Source organism: Nipponia nippon, unplaced genomic scaffold, assembly GCF_047370975.1.
Source record: "Nipponia nippon isolate SJK-2023a ecotype South Korea unplaced genomic scaffold, ASM4737097v1 scaffold_16, whole genome shotgun sequence".
In the NCBI taxonomy this organism is placed as follows: domain Eukaryota; kingdom Metazoa; phylum Chordata; class Aves; order Pelecaniformes; family Threskiornithidae; genus Nipponia; species Nipponia nippon.
Genome location: NW_028262332.1, coordinates 11,151,118 through 11,167,020, shown reverse-complemented (window position 1 = coordinate 11,167,020; position 15,903 = coordinate 11,151,118). Strand labels below are relative to the sequence as shown.

Genomic DNA, 15,903 nt, shown 5'->3' with positions numbered 1-15,903 from the left:
TAGGTTTACCCAAGAGAATGGTTCTGTTACCAGTTATGAAATTCCCAACTTATCCTGTTCCCCACTACTCATTCTTTTAGCACATGGCAGAAGCTAATTCCTATTGATTGAACACCACAGTACAGTACAGAATGTTAGAAGAAAAAAAGCCTTTTTATCCTGTTTTCTTTGAACACATACTTGAGCAAAGTCATTTGTAAAGAAACATCTTTTTCCTACTTTTTGATTTTAACAAAATGCAAATTTAGTTCTCTAAAACTTGAAAAAAATGTTCTGTGAAATGTTACCTCATTTTCAAATAACTTATACCAGCCTTCTGTTATAGGGAAGAACTAGAAGCTTAAATCTTACGTTTTAAATGAAGTATCCGATTATGTAAAATTAAATTTGTGAAGGATGTATAGAATATAAAACACTGATCACAAATAAACTGTTTTGTTGTAACACAAGAGTACTGCCTGTTTCCTAATGCAGTCACACAGATTCAGTTAATGACCTGTACTTGCTGTAGGGTTATTAAATGCAGGGCATAGTTCTTTAAAAAATAAAAATTAAAAATTTAAAAAAAAAAAAAACAAAAACAAAAACAAAACAACCAACCTCACACAATAGAAACTTTACAGTTAACATTTAACTTTGTAAATATTATGGTGTGTAATAAACTTAGTAAAATATGGGTTAAAATATTGTTTTATCTTATTTTTTATAGTTAAGCATCAGTACCTGAGTTTCCTTATAATCTTTAAGATCAGCATACTGTAACTGTGATTTTAGACACAGTCTTAACTATCCAAGAAGGCTTTTCGCTTGTACACAAAATACTGAAAACCAAACGAAACAAAGGGAATTAATCGTAGGCTGTCTCTCTGTATTAGGCTGCATTCTGTGAATAAGGATTAAACAAAGCCAGCTCCCGCAGAAGGACTCGTTACCTAATTCCAGGGATACACAGCTCAGTCCGTATTGCCCAGAGAAAGGACGACAATAACGTTACCATCAGGTTCTTTAGAGCTCACAAGCTCCTTTTTTTCCTTTCTTTTCTGTTTTTACAAAAGGAAAAAAAAAAAAAGAAAAAAAGAAAAAAAATAAATTGCACTTGTTCTTGTGGCCTTCTTCACTTTTGAGATTGTCTGCCCACCCTCGATTTTCCATCCACCGTTTCTACAGAAAGCACGTTAGTTGTCAATCTTCTATTCAAACAAAGGCTTCTCCTTTTCCCCCTTACATTTATAAGAATCTAAAGCAGCAACAAGGTCCCCATGAAAACTTGCTATTTAATTGTCCCAGTTCTTGTTGAGTGCTGCTGTGACAAGTGACACACTTCAGCCATAGGCCAGTACTTTCTAAGAGTTGGTGTCAAACCGAACGAATCTCCTTTCCGCTAAGGAGCACGTGCAGCTGCCTGGGATTCCAGGACAGGCCCCAGCTCCACGCTGTCTCCGTGCATCGCAGGCTCTGGCACAAAAACTGCGGGGGGCTCTAACGAGGGGCTCGCGTAGTCTTTATTAAGGTATCACCCCCCAAAATAAGCAGCGTTGTTGGTTGCACTTCTCTACTCGGACCTCGCCCGTTGCTTTTCAGTAGGTTTGCTTTCCTTCCCGCTCTTTTAAAGATTGCCTTTATACGCCGTTCTCCAGCGCTCCGCTGCGAGGCAGGGGAGCTTTGTATACGAAGAGGGTGTAAGAACGGCGCCTAAAGCGATGTAAAGCTCCTCCTCCCCTGCGCCCCCCCTTGCAGGGAAAGAAACATGGGGAAAGCTTACCAAGGGGTGGCTTAGAGAACAAGCTGCTTTTCTCGGAATTAACTGCAGCTGTTATTCTTAAGCGAGGTATTTGTGCTTAGGAATGTGGTCATATCTGAAATGGTTTTTCTTCTGCTGTAGCTCTTGCTTTCGTTTGGTGTCGGTGGTACTTTAATAAAAAACGTAGGTCTATTGACAAGTAGCGGTGAGCCCGCGGTTGTCGCCCACGCGGTAGCGTTGAAGTGGAGAGCAGGGCCTCGGGGGTGTAGTCAAATTGTGGCGCTCGTAAATCACTGATCTGTTTTGCTGGCCTATGGATGAAAGGAAGCCATCACGGAGCAGAAAAAGCATGGCTGATAAGAGCCCATTTTTGTTAATCAAATATTCATTAAAGGAATCTTTTCCTCTGCCCACATTTTTGATCCCCCTTTCTCTTTTGGAGTTCCCCTGATTGGCAACTGTTTGTAGTTTCTGGTTTTTTTTTTTTAATCCCCAGCTTTGTAAAATTTCAAACAAAATGTTCTCTGAACCAATTCTATACAACCAACGTTCGCAAGCCAAATAACTTGTTCTTATTTCAAAAACAAGGAGGGCGCTATGCTCTTTTCCAACATGATGGCAGTCATTTCAGATGATTTATAGAAGTCATTTTTTTATTTTTTTGTCATTTGTTGGGAGTTACTAACCACATTGTAAACCTGCCCCCTTGCTGCATATTTTACATTTCTCTGCTTTACTGAAAATATGAATGAGCTGTCAGTTCTTTGTTTAGAAGGTGGTAACCTTGGAAGCGTTAGATGTTTCAATACCCTCACAGAATTAAAAGTGCCCATTTTACAATGAAAATTCCACTTGCAGCTGAAAGAGCAGAGAAATTTAAACGGAGCTTTAGCTTCAGCCGGTCTCTCTGTAATTAACGTGAAGTTTTGCTTCTCTGCTCTTTTCCCACTGTAGGTGGTTTTTTCATTGACAGTCCCTATTGCCAGCCTCTCAGCATCGCACCTTTTATTATTCACTTGGGCCCTCAAGATTTCTTCTCTGACTTCTAGAACCATCAGGTTGTGTGGCTCGAAATGGCATTTTGTACATGTCTTAAAAGCAAGAACAAACGTGGCTCGTTTTGAGGTTTCTCAACTTCAGACATGGAATCTGAGCTTTTTGCTTTTTTTTTTTTTTTTTAAAGTGTTTTTCTCACTTCTTGAACTTTGTTCCATTTACTGAAAAGCAATACTTACTCCAAGCCACAGTCCTTCCTTTGGGTACATAGCAATAGATGTGTATATACTTCTGGTTATTTCTTTACACTAGGAGGGGAAGACTGGTGTGTCGGGGGGGGCGGGGGTCAAACGCCAAAACAAGAAACAAAACCTAGCAGAGTGCCTGCTGCAAGCAGCGAATCCTGCGTTTATTTTCACTATTTAAGTACTTCGGAATTTTAATACTATGACTGTATTTGCATGTTTCCTATAAAAATTGCTACGAAGACTCGCAATGGTCACTCTGAAGCAGTAGTGCTTTGTACCATTGTGCATGTCAGCAGACACGAAATGTAGCAAAAAGGCAGAAGAAAAAAATAGAATATATATTTTTCCCAAAAGCTAACTAAATCGTCTATTCTCTCTCTCTCGCTCTGTCTCCTCCCCACATCATTAATATGAGGCACAAAAAGGGTAGGCCTGAACTTGACTTTCAAATGGATTGCTTTTGTGTCTCTTAAAATCATCGCCAAAGGATAGGGAAACATAGTATTTGGTAAACATCCGTTCAAAAAACTTTGCTGCTCTAAATTTACCGAGTTTTTTTTCCTCTTAAATATTTGTATGTTGATATTTTGAGATTGTGAATCAGCGATCAGCAATAACTGAAAGGTGAATGTGTTTTTAAATGGTATTGGAACATCTACATGTTGCAGCTTAAGACTTTGAAGCAGTTTTCAGCAGGTTAATACCGCTTTATTCTCATTCTCTCCGGACCTTCATAGCCATATGCACTTGTATAAAATAAGCAGAAATGTAGTGACTGTAAGCTGAGATCGTGATATAAAAGGTAAGAGATTTTATTTTCAGCTTAAAGAATATTTTTATTGCTTCTTTTCTAAAAATCTCATATACCTGTGACAATCTTGTATATGGCACATTTTTATTCTGTCTTGTTCAACTCAATGTTCAAACAGGTAATACGTAGGTCTGAATTCCAACTTTGTATTTTTCAAGGCCACTTCAAATACTCCAGTTTCAGTTAAAAAAGAAAATATTACTTAACACTTTTAAGAAATTGTTTGATTTTATCAACAGACTGTTCTCCTTGAAATATTTTTCTCTCGTGTAGCATAACAAGCTGCGTGCCAGGCACTGCCTTCCTTGCGTACCTGTGGAACGCATTTGGGCAGGTACCGAAGCCATGGCCGTGGCCTGCACTGAAAGCCAGACCGTGGTTCTAGGTACGTGAATAAAACCGAGAGGTGGAATGTGTGATGTTACCTAACGAATACAGAGAGAGGCTCTTTCCCTCAACTATTAAAGCTGAACTCCAAATGAAGAATGAAAGACTTTGATGATATTGCAGTTGAAATCTGCAGAGATTGGATTACGTTAGGCCAAATTAATTCCTGAAGCAGCCAGGTTTGCTTTCCTCTGGTGGGTGCAGTGGGAGGAGAGGAAGGCAGGCAGGCAGTGATTTAGCTCTGCATGAGTAATTTGCTTAGCTGTGGTTTTCTAAAGCTAGAAATTAGGATACAGCCATCCGTAAATAATTCTTTTCAGTTCTGTAGTAAATGTTTTAACAAGTATTTTACTTGGATTAAAATGGTTTTGGATTACGACCTATATGGTGCACATGATATGTGTAGTTTTAAATACTAGGGGTTTTTTTAATTTGCCTTTATATAACCTTGCGTAATGCAAAGTTGCATAGTACAGTACTGCACAACTGCAGTACTCGCAGTACTTGAAGTTGCTGGAAACAACTTTTTATATAAAAATGGTGGTAAAAGGCGGGGGGGGGGTGATGATGTTGTATTAGCATTTTAGGGTCTCAGTTCAGAGATGAAAGCATAAAAAACCCCTGACTGATCACAGTTTATACTGATGTAAAACAGGAAAACACTTGGTATGGAACATGTAGTAGTCTATCAGGCCCAAAGCTTGTTGTTTTGCATCAAAATTTAACAGCAAAAATAAACTGTATTTCATTTCAATATTGAAAACATCAAATTCAGTAAATAACTGCATGTGTAGGTTATCCATAACTCAGGATACGTCTGGATAGAATCATAGGCTGACGTAGAAAAAAGCTGTTAAATATTGTTAGCTATGCTACTGTTGGCAGAATCCCGATCTTGCAAGTGGGCTACAGATTTGCCCCTGGGGAAAGGAACTGAGACCTGTACCAGCGACTTGCCCGTGAAAGCACATAACCATTTGATTACATCTGCAGGTGCAATTGATGAGCCATCAGAATGTCCTTCCCATTCGGTGGTGCAGATTTTCATCTGCTGTTATCTTCAAGGTGCAAACCTGGGGCTTCGTCTGAAGCTCACTTAAGATTCCATTCACTCTTTCAGCCTGTCAGGCTAAGCAATCCTGATAGCGGAGCAGCAGGCTGCTCTGTTTCCTTCGGAAGACAGTATTTTATATGTGTCCAAGCAACGTTAAGGTGCATTATAATGAACTTCTCTTGAGTATTCCTTTCCTAGGCTTAACTGATGTCAGTCTGACAAGCACTGTCCAGTTCAAGGACTGATTAATAAAATGTCTTGCTGACTCTTATTTGATCTGTTTCTTTGTGGCCTGTACTTGGCAGCTTAATCCATCTGTATTGCTTTCCATCAGAACTGCTTTGACTGTGAATTTCCATATTTTTCTGTCATTACCCTTTTAACTCTTACAGTCCTAAGCATTCCACCCTTCCGCTTTTTTTAAATTCTCACTTTGTTGGATCTTCTCTTTTTCGCCGATACCAAATTTTTCTTCGTAATGCAAGTACTTATGTCCGAAATTTGCCCCCTTGCCTTTGCTGCACCCCTTCTCAGTAGGACAGACACCATTTCCTGCAAAATACACAGTGTACTTAAGACGCCTAAATCCTGGTTTTTGCAGCCACTTGGGATGAGTGGTAAGATCCTAAGGTGCAAGACTGCCTAGGAACCCGTCTCACTGACAGTGGAACTTGAGCAAGACAATCCCGTGTACTGAAGTGTCACGGATGTAGGCTCCTTAAGTGCCTAATATATGGATATCTGAGAGAGCAGTTAAATTCTGACAGTAGGTTTTCACCTAACTGAAGTACCAGGCTACTACCTGATGAGTAATTTGGATAACATCTGCTTGATCAATGTTGCAACAAGCACTGTTTTCGTAAGGCAGAACTAGAAATTCCCTTCCTTTGCATAATACTTGCAGGTTTCCTTTTAAAAGCCTCCTCACAGGAGCATGGTCTGAAGTGCCTTTTCTGTGAGATCAGCGGTCTGTTACACAGCTGCTGAGCTTTGTGTTTCTGGATATACCCAACAGCCAAATACGTAAACCTGGTTCCATATGCTTTGTGCAGCTGCTAGTAACGTTGCCTCTTTTGTAGTACCTTTTCAGTGAAGCAGAAATGTTGTAGTTTGAATTTCTGGTTCATGGAGGAGAACTCTGAAACAAAGTTCCTTTCGATTAGTACATATATAAATAAGATACCAGGGAAAGTCTGTGCCTGTACACTACCCACCTTAACTCTAGTTTTAGCTAACCAGATGACAGTGTGTATTTTGGGAGATGATGTCTGGCACTTAAAAGAAGCCAGAGCTTTACCATAAAGATTTGACCTGTTTAATGCATTAACTGTATTGGAGGTGGATGGCACTACCACTGACTTTGGAAGAACACCTGTGAGCTTAAGTGGTCTGCTCAGTTAACACTGAGGAAAGTGAGTCTAGGTGCAGAATGGAGATAAATATAGACTGTTCCAATGTTACAACAGCACTTGTTTGCCTTTAGCTGCTCCTGCATACAAACCCATCATCAGGCAGGTACTTCCTTTCCCTTTCTACCTATTTGGGTTTCATGGGACCACGTGAGGGAGAAATGTATGTATAACCAGCCTGTTGCAGTGTCTGCTGGTGTCTGAAGTGCCCGTGCAGCACAGCAGTTCTCTCTGGCCCATCTCCCCTTCAGAGAATTAAATCCCAGTTGATCTCTTACACAGTTACAGCACTGGTGTAAGAGCAGCATCGATATGACCTTGCTGTGAGGTCATACATTCTGTAAGTATTTTCCTTTGTTTTGAAATAGGTGAAACCTAGACAGAAGTATTTTTTAGAAATGTGTCAGCACGTGACTTCAGGAGACACCTGGTGTTATCATACATATGATATAAATCAGCTGGTAGCTCCTCTCCAAAAGTGCACAGCTCTGCAAGGAGCTGGCACCTCCATTTCACCAGCTGCAATGGTCAAGTAACTGGAGTTCTAAACAACAGCCTTTACAGGTGGAAACCCTTAGGTACTGTGTACTGCTAACCACAGCTCAGCGTTTTTCCTCCTGATGGGTGAGTGGCAGCTGCAATGCTTGTCATTTCCCCAGATATGCAATTCTGAAGAAATGAGGTATTTAATAAAGTAGGACTTCAATCCTACTTTGTCAGCCATACGAGATTTCTCCAGGCATGTTCTATCTAGAGAAGGCTTTAAGGCAACCAGATTGGTTTGGAGGGCTTGGCTAGCTGAAAGCGTGGTACATGATGCTTCCTGCCATCACGTCCTTTCTCTGCCAGTGCTTGCTGTCTTCCTTAAGCACACGTTCAGGAGTTGGAACATGGTGACCTTATTCCTGGGCACTGTGCCACTTGGATGGCGGGAGGCCAGCCTATACTCATGAAGGGAATGTGTAACATGCGGCCTCTGTTGCCCAAGCAATTTCTGTTGGACACAGTGCACAATCCAGCCCTCACAAAGGCAATTTAGTGCCTGGGTAGGTGGCTCCTAATCTGTCTAATTTACTGTCATGTAACCAATATGAGTTAATTAGATGATTCAGCAATTATCATGGCTCCCACTTAATGTGCTGTAAACCCTGCTGCTGTGACTTTCACTGCAGTTAAATACCTTTGCTTCTGTGAATTCTGTCCTTACCTGCCTTTCTGATCACCTTCTAGCATCCCAGTAAATAACTGATTCTCTCAACTTATGGAATTGTTACATAAAAGTTTCTAGATTCTTAAAAACTTTTAATCAGCCTATGAAGAGCTTCAGAGAAACAAGTTTTCCTACAAATATTTCAACTTACTCATGTGCCAAGGGACTATTTCTACTCATTTACAAAGATCTGTGAAAGCTACTCTGGTATCTCTGATCTCTGGAGAGTAGGATTCTTTCTTTGACAACACTTGCCTTCTGGTAGGAAAAAAGATTTTAAGTTTCTTACTCAATAAAAGACAACCCTCTAGCCACTGAAAGAACTTAATTGGGGAAAGGTGCACAAATCTAAAATTATTTGAGGCTTTTTGCTTTCATTGAACTATTGAGAAAAATTTCCCTGACCCTAAGTTCCTCACTTCATTAGGAAGTAGAAAATGAAGAGCGACATGAATATTTTTCAAGTGGTCTAGGGAAAAAAAAAATCTCCTGTTCGTTGGCTGTTCAACTATGGGACATCAATCTCTTGGCACTTCTTGTAAAACTCCAGGATAGCAATAAACGTGAGTGGCTTTAACGTACCATCCCTGATCCAGTCCCAGCAGTGTCCTTGGAGAGTGAGCCTGGCAGCCCCTGTCTTTTCAGTCACCGATCCCCTGAAAGAAACAGTGTCCCTTGCTTCATCTGTAATTCTGCATCTGCACTTCTGAGAGCCCGTAGATCATCACAGTCCAGAGGTGGGATTCCTGAACATCTCTCCAGAACTGTATAAATGAAGAGCAAGCAGACAATATAGTATTTCAGTCTTCACTCAGACAAAATTGCAAGTTTTCCTCTGCCTCTTTTGCTTGGTAGGCTAAGATACGATCATTCCCAATTAGAGCTTCTTGCCTTTAGCTAAATTCTCTGTAGACTGTTGCCTGTTACTTAATCAAGGGGAAAATATGTCCCAGCCTCAGATGAGTTCCAAGTCACAGAAGCAGCTTACAAAAGCAGCTACTGTTTCCGGTGGCTCTGGGAAACAGCACAAGAACTCTGCTGCAGTGGATTCTTTTGGATACATGATGAGATATGTAAATATGAAGTTCAGATTGTTGTTCTCAGTCGTGAAGCTGACTCAGACCTCTCCTCTCTGGCATCAAAAGAATGAAAATGAGCTCTCTGCTGGACTCACTGAGGAGTTCCGTTAAGACCGGTTGTGCTGTCTTAAAAAGCAGTAACTTGGCTTGAATGTTCAGGACACAGACTCTCTGGGGCTTCCTGCTGAATAAATCTATTGAAAAACAAGATACTTTATTGACTTGTTTAAAGCAAAGCAAAGGGATAGTGTAGTTGCATCCGCTATCTATAGCATATGAGAGAGCTTGTCTAACAGCTCGTTGGTTTCACTCTTCTGTTTTAGCCCATCTAGTTTGCCGTGACTCTGATCCTTACTGTAAAGCGGAAATTCTGTTATGGTCATTTTAGAGCAATTCACTGGAGAAACTCGGCACTGAAGTCCTATGCCTACAGACTATGGCAGCAGTTTTCACCTCTATTTTCTTTTGAACATTAACCACTTAACCTAGTAATTAAGCATTTGACATTGTGAATTGTCGTCACAAAGCTGGTTTATTACTTAGCCCCAGAAGTTATGTCGCCTTAGCTTTACTTGTGTCATCTAAATCCATACCTATTGATGTCCAGGTTTTCTAGTGCTCCTGAAACATCTTCCCTTTTCCCATTCTGCTCATAGCAGTGGGACTGATTCCGTGGTTCGTTTGCAACTGATGTTTAAGATAATGCAAAAGCATAAGTAAGACATATGCCTGTTCCTCTAGTCTGGGGTCTTCTAAGAGAAAGGGTGCTTTTTCTGCTAGGCCTGTCTGACACTGTGTAGGCAACACAATGCCTTACTAAAAGTAGCTGTGTGAGTTTTGTAAAAGAAAAGTTCATCATAGTATAAGATTTAAATTCAGTAAAGTCGTTTTTTTTCTCCAATTCCTGTGGCTGCATGAAACATTCAGACCACATGTTTACCTTGACGTTTAAGAGGAGTCGAATAAGTAGTATGTGGAGATGTGCAGTTCTAAAGCAAATTTCTTATTTCGGATGTTGTTTTATCTTGTATTTGGTGCCTTAACTCTATACAATCTAAGGTCATATATACTGCACCACAGGTAGTTCAATAGTTAAGTGTACTTCAAAAGAACCCATCAAGCCTAGTTTACAGAAACTGTTGCAAAGACTGAAGCCTTCTCAGTGGGAGAGTTCTCTTCCATGTTTAATTAATAATCCATTGATAAACAAGAGTTGCAAGAATTTAAAGAGCATATAAAAATTTTAACCACAGATTGAGACTGAATTTATCTGATTTCCAACTTCAAATGTTTGTGGCAATAAGATAATTAAAGGTACAGTCTCTTCTATGCTGTGTAAGTAAACAACATCAAACTGTTTTATACCTAGCCAGAAGTGCATATTCGTGAAAGCCTCTGGACTGTTATCTCCGCTAGAACAAATTACCCTAATTCTAAAAGGCATTAATTGAATGTAATTGGCTATCCTTCATTCATTGTTACAGGGGAGTTGGAATGAGTAAGAGTTGCAATTATTTTTTAATTCCAAAATAGCACGTGGACTTAAGCCTCATTCCTGCCTCTTACCTGGATCTAGAAGCTCCAGGTGTCTTACGCTGCTTTGCAGTTTGCGAGGTGTAGTGCAGCTTCTACTTGAACACGCAACTTGCTGAATGCATCTGGTCCTGGTAGAATGGACTGAGGTGAGAGAGAGAGAAAAGAAAAAAAATGAAGCTAGAATGCCCTTTTCCAGTCTTAAAGGTTGAGCATCATAGATAGGAAGCTGGAGGGAAAGCTGCACTGCCTTTTCCATGTCCGTTAATAGAGTCTGTGGTAAAAGCAGGAGGTTTATGTCTACTATGGTAAACCAGCAGCCTTAGTATACTAAGAGCAGAGGGAGACGGTATAGTTTTTTCAATAGTTTGTAAGAAATTAGCTAAGAGATTTAAGCTATCCATATAGCAGGCTAAAAGCTGCTAGTGATGTTGCTACAGATTAATTTTTTTTTTTCTGTTCAATAAACAAGTCCAGGTTGGAAGGTTTTCCAGTGGAGGAACAGGGACAGGAGAAATCCAATGAACAAATTCTATTTCCTGACGCAGCCCTATCCAAAATAGGGAGACTGCTCCATGTATACAGCATACAACTGAATTTTGGGAGGGAATGGAATCATAGTAACTTCCCCTAAAGGAATACTAACAACTTACTTCTACAATGCCCACAGTATTCTAGACAACTTGCTTTTACAGAGAACAGCATGGCAACAAGGCAAAGCAGATACTGCTTCCACAGCTACATGCTGTAATGTACATACTTCAGGTCACCAATATTGGTGTAACTAGTTATGACAAAGTAGGTTCATCTTACCAGAAAAGCGTATTTTGACATTCTATCCACTTCTATCTTTTTAAATAGAGGGTAGTTAATTATAGCACTCATCTGTTTCAAAGGGAGTAGAGCAGAAGGTAAGTGTTAACTTCATACTTCAAAGCTGCTATGAATAAGCTGATTAACAGTGCTCCATGGAAACAACCTGATGTACTTATTTATTTTCTTTGTGCTCATTTCTATGTTCTTAGAAAAGCACAAGCTTGTGTAAGCGTAATCAATACAAAGTTACTCAGGGTACTGTGTCATCTCAGCAGTGGACACTAACTGCATCTTAAGTCAACAGGCACATATAAATCAAGCTTAATTAAGAGGAACAGAACACGTTGGCAGGTTTTGCTTTACTACTGGCACTGTTACAATTTAATGATCTATGCATACAGAAATGTGTGTATTGCTGCACTCCCAATAGAACCTGTAGTTCTGTAAGGGCACCCTGTTAAATAACAAAGCCAAGTGTAGTCAGTGTAGGAGAGAGAGTATTCTTCTTTCATTATTTCCACAAAGAACTGTTTATAAGCAGACAGAAAGTGATACTGCTCAAAGCAGAATAATGGTGGGCTGAAGAACAGCATCCAGAGCAGTACAGCTTTGAAAAGTTAGTGATTATATGAATTGAATTATGAAAATTCTAATTTGCTGTACAGATGATTTCCTGTGTTTTCAAACTAGTATCACTGCTTCCCTGCTCAAAATAACAGGATAAAGACAAGTATAGTTTTCTGATAACATCTATTGCATGGAAATATACATATACTGGAAGAAAACAGAGGCTGCACTGCAGACAGCATATTCAACTACAGAGCCATTCTCTGGGCAATGCTGCATAATTTAAGAGTGGGTAAATACGCCTTCAGGGACAACACGACACAGAACAGATGTTAAAAAAAAAAAAAACAAACACACAGGAAAAAGCCTCAGAGCTTTGTCCAGTCATACATTTATTCTTCCCTGAAACAGGGACAGGTACATTCATATGCGCTTAGTGAGTTATACATCAGACATCGCCAAGGTCCTTCAGGACAAATGTTTTAAAGCTAGTCTCCTTTTGGACAGAAAAGGGAGGAAGTTGACTCTGTCTTCCAGTTCCAAAGTGCAGTGTCTTATTTCTGATCCTAACCCTAAGTCAATATTTATTCATCAAACTGACTAAGCTTTTTAGGTTGACAAGCTCTCTACGAAGCAATTCTGTTCTCTCAAGCCTCTGCAGGGGCCAGCAACTGGTGCTTAACTACTGCTTCCACTCCAGAATGTCACCCGTCCTCCAGCTGTCCCAGAGCCATTCTGGGACACTTGCACTTCTAAGAGAGCAACACTGCTGTGGGGGGACTGTCAAAAGCACTGAAATACTACAGCAGAGCAAGTCCCAGTGGGCTGTTTGCTTTTTAAAGTCCTGTCCAGTTCTTAGTGACAAAGTTGAGCATGAAACCTGTACTGCCAAATGTACCAGCCCCTTAGTGAGAAGGACATCTATGGGAAGCAGTCTCAGAAGTGGAGATTTTGAGGAAAGGCTGGTGTTTTCCAAGTCCAACTCATAAGCTTTTTTTTTTTTTTTTTTAAAAATGGTTGAGTTTCCACGCACCAAAAATCACCATCAGTCAAATCAATTAATTGTTGCTAATTTGGGCTAAAACATGCCCCTTGTATAACCCAAACTACCACCACCCATCCACCTAAAAAATTCTTAAGCAAAGAATCCTCAGGAGGCAGAGCACTGCGAAGAGTCTGCACACTAGAAGGCAGACAGGAAATCTGGCAGTGCAGTATAATGTGACTTTCTGATGACAATTACTTCTACAAGACAAGGAAAAGTCAGAGGCAGTGCTTTGGGGCAGTGTTTCATGCTCAGCAAGTTTGTAGAGGGAAGGAATGCAATTCTATAAATCACTTGTACTGTATTGCTGTTTCTAGACTTGAATGAATTTCACTTTTCCTTTGTGGGTCAGCATAGTAAACATTAAAGAAAAGGTCTATTTTTCTAAATCTCTTTCACCAATAGAGGTCTGACCTGAGCCAACAGATGGATTTATTTATCCACAGAGGACAGAGCGTTTATTTTTACACTAAGATTGGATATGGCATTGAATAAAAAGTAAGACCTTTGAACTATCTAAACCTTAAATACTATGAACAAATTCCACAAATTAATAATATGGTGGACAAATCCATCTTTCTTCCCAATAAATCTCTCTCTCTCTCAAAAGAAGTTACCCAGAATTAAACTTCCAAATGAAGTACAAGAGATCCTTGTGGTCTAATTACAGACTACTTTCAAAATATTTAAAGATTTCTCTCAATTTGTGATCTGTAGAGAACAACAATTAAACAATTCCTGACTACACTGTAAATAAAGCAACTCCAAATAAAGTAATTTGGCAACAACCTCAGCTATTTATAGCATTAAAAACGTAATCTGAACATTCAAATTGTCTTAATTTGATAGCAGTTGAGTGGGAAGAAAAATAACAGCACACTGAATTTTAAATTGAGTTGTATCTACTCACTAGCCAAAAAAGCCTGCAAATGTAAAGTAAATGGAATGCTCTTTGTACATTAAGTTGCTTCCTCACGTGATGCTGTACCCTGTACACTTGGCTTCATTTGGCTTCTGTGTTGTGGTTTGTACGCCAGCCACTGTTATTAACTGTACACAACACTTAGATCTGCACTGTAATCCTGGTTCATTTGCCACTGATTGTAACCCAACGCTACAGACTTCTCTGTATATAAAACCGTAACCATGTCCCATTTGCTTCCAATAGCATACAATAAAGGCTTATCTCTGTAAACAGGAATTACGGCCTTATGATTGGTTTGGGGTTTTTTGTTTACAGTGAGGAAACTGGCTTTAAGGTTTTCTGAAGCCTGGGAAGCCAAACCACAGAAGTCCATTCTACTTCAGTCAGGTCACAGGCTCAGCAGAAAGGGGAGACAGCGCTTCCTCAGGCTGCAGTTTTATCAGAGATGATCATTAGCAAAGCTGTGCCTTCGTGTAAACATAAAACACATTTATGCTGTAACAAGCAAGCAGAATGCATTCCTTCACAAAGGTGGCAGTGAATAGAGTATGCAGGACCCAAATTGCACTGCTGCACGCAAATACCACCGGGGGTTAGCAAAAAGGGAAGCAGGAACAGAAAAGCCCAGAGAAGGCTGTGATGAGACGAGCCACGAAGGCAAGTTTTACTTCAGAATGAAAACTGGGCATTTCCTAGTACTTAGCCAATTAGAAAAACTGTACGTCTATTTTCTTAAAAGGTAAGTTACATATATAAAGAACAAGTAAGGTTCTCTCTCAAGGTTTTTTCCTCTCCGGTCCCTCTCATTTCACTGTATTTCCTGAACATTAAATTCCTGTGGTCCCAGTCTGTCCTCTGAGGTCTGAAGCAAATCCAAGCAATTTCCTTGACCAGAGCCAGGGCAGGAGTTGAGGATACCATGAGAATTGTGTGGCTGTTGTTGTTTGCTTGGGGCTGCAAGTCATGGTAAGATTTACTGGAATATACAAGTATGTCCAGTTGCCTGGAGTTACAGAACACAGTTTTACTCTAGAAGGGAAGATAAGTCATTTCTATCATATGCTCCTACCTTTTCTTAGAAGTGTTTTTTCTGGTCTTTAATTCAGCATTTCAAGTCTAAGTGCAGAGGAGATCAACCTTGAGGAAGGATTAAAAACTGTTGTGAGCTGACTAAAGCTGAGATTGCTCTTAATAAAATGAGCTGTATGGAACCCCACAACTTAGCATATATGACAACTAGAATAAGACTTGGCGCGAGACTTTTGCACTCAGCGAAACAGTGTGCAGCCAGCTGAGTCTGCTGTTGTGCAGCAAACAAGTCAGTTATGCACATAAGAGCTACCGAGGGACCGCTGTACTGAAACCATGCATCACTTAAAATTCTGAGAGCTGCATCAAATATTTAGCAAGTCAGATCCATAAAGAACTGAACATAGTCAGTTAAGAAAACATCATTAACACTTGGCTGAAACTGAGGTCAGTTTTACCCTATATATCAGTATAATACCATACCTATGGACATGCTTAATGTTAGCTAGCTTATTAAGAGGTCATTCAGAAAGCTACCTCAGGATTATCACCTCGGAGGTTCTGAGAAGGCTGACAGCTCTTCAGCAGTAGCCTGGTCAGTAACAGCTAATGAAATGAGCTGGGCCCACTCCAGGAGCTGGCTGACATTCTGTGGCCTCACAGCAGTGAAACAAGGGGTAGATAAGGGAGTGGTGCATGGGAGGAGTAATACAATACTGAGCCTAGACTGATAAAGGAGGAGACATGTCTGTCTGTCTGTCTTCACTGTGAAACTGCCTGACATCTCCTACTTAAGTTTTATTCCTGTCCTGCTGTAGCTAACCTAAACTTGCCCAGGCAGTTACACAGTGTACTGCTTGGGAAAACAGGGAAGCTGCGATTTGTGGCCCCTTGTACTCATTACTGTTACCGCCTCTCCCCCCGCCCCTTCCAAACCAACAAACAATACCCAAGTCTGTCTGCTTTTTCTCAGCATACTGCAGTGTCTCTCACTACCAACCTGCAGATGAATGCATGCAGTGAGATCTGCAACAGAAAGCTCCTTCATCATTT

At 40.3% G+C, this 15,903-nt stretch overlaps 1 protein-coding gene across 12 annotated transcripts in view; it reads left to right on the top strand.

Moving 5' to 3' along the window:
* Nucleotides 1–14,097, top strand: part of STRBP (spermatid perinuclear RNA binding protein) — a 73,657-nt gene extending 59,560 nt beyond the window's left edge. For 2 of the 12 annotated variants that reach the window (XM_087752747.1, XM_087752745.1), the window contains exon 18: nucleotides 2,696–2,987. In XM_087752747.1, the coding sequence (XP_087608873.1) occupies nucleotides 2,696–2,790 (95 nt within the window). In that variant the 3' untranslated portion in view covers nucleotides 2,791–2,987. Of the gene's footprint in view, nucleotides 1–3; nucleotides 834–875; nucleotides 2,670–2,695; nucleotides 2,992–3,722; nucleotides 3,788–4,069 lie in introns of those variants that run through there. The other 10 variants (XM_087752750.1, XM_087752748.1, XM_087752755.1 and 7 more) reach the window with 9 other exon arrangements.
* The last annotated feature ends 1,806 nt before the right edge of the window (nucleotides 14,098–15,903 follow it).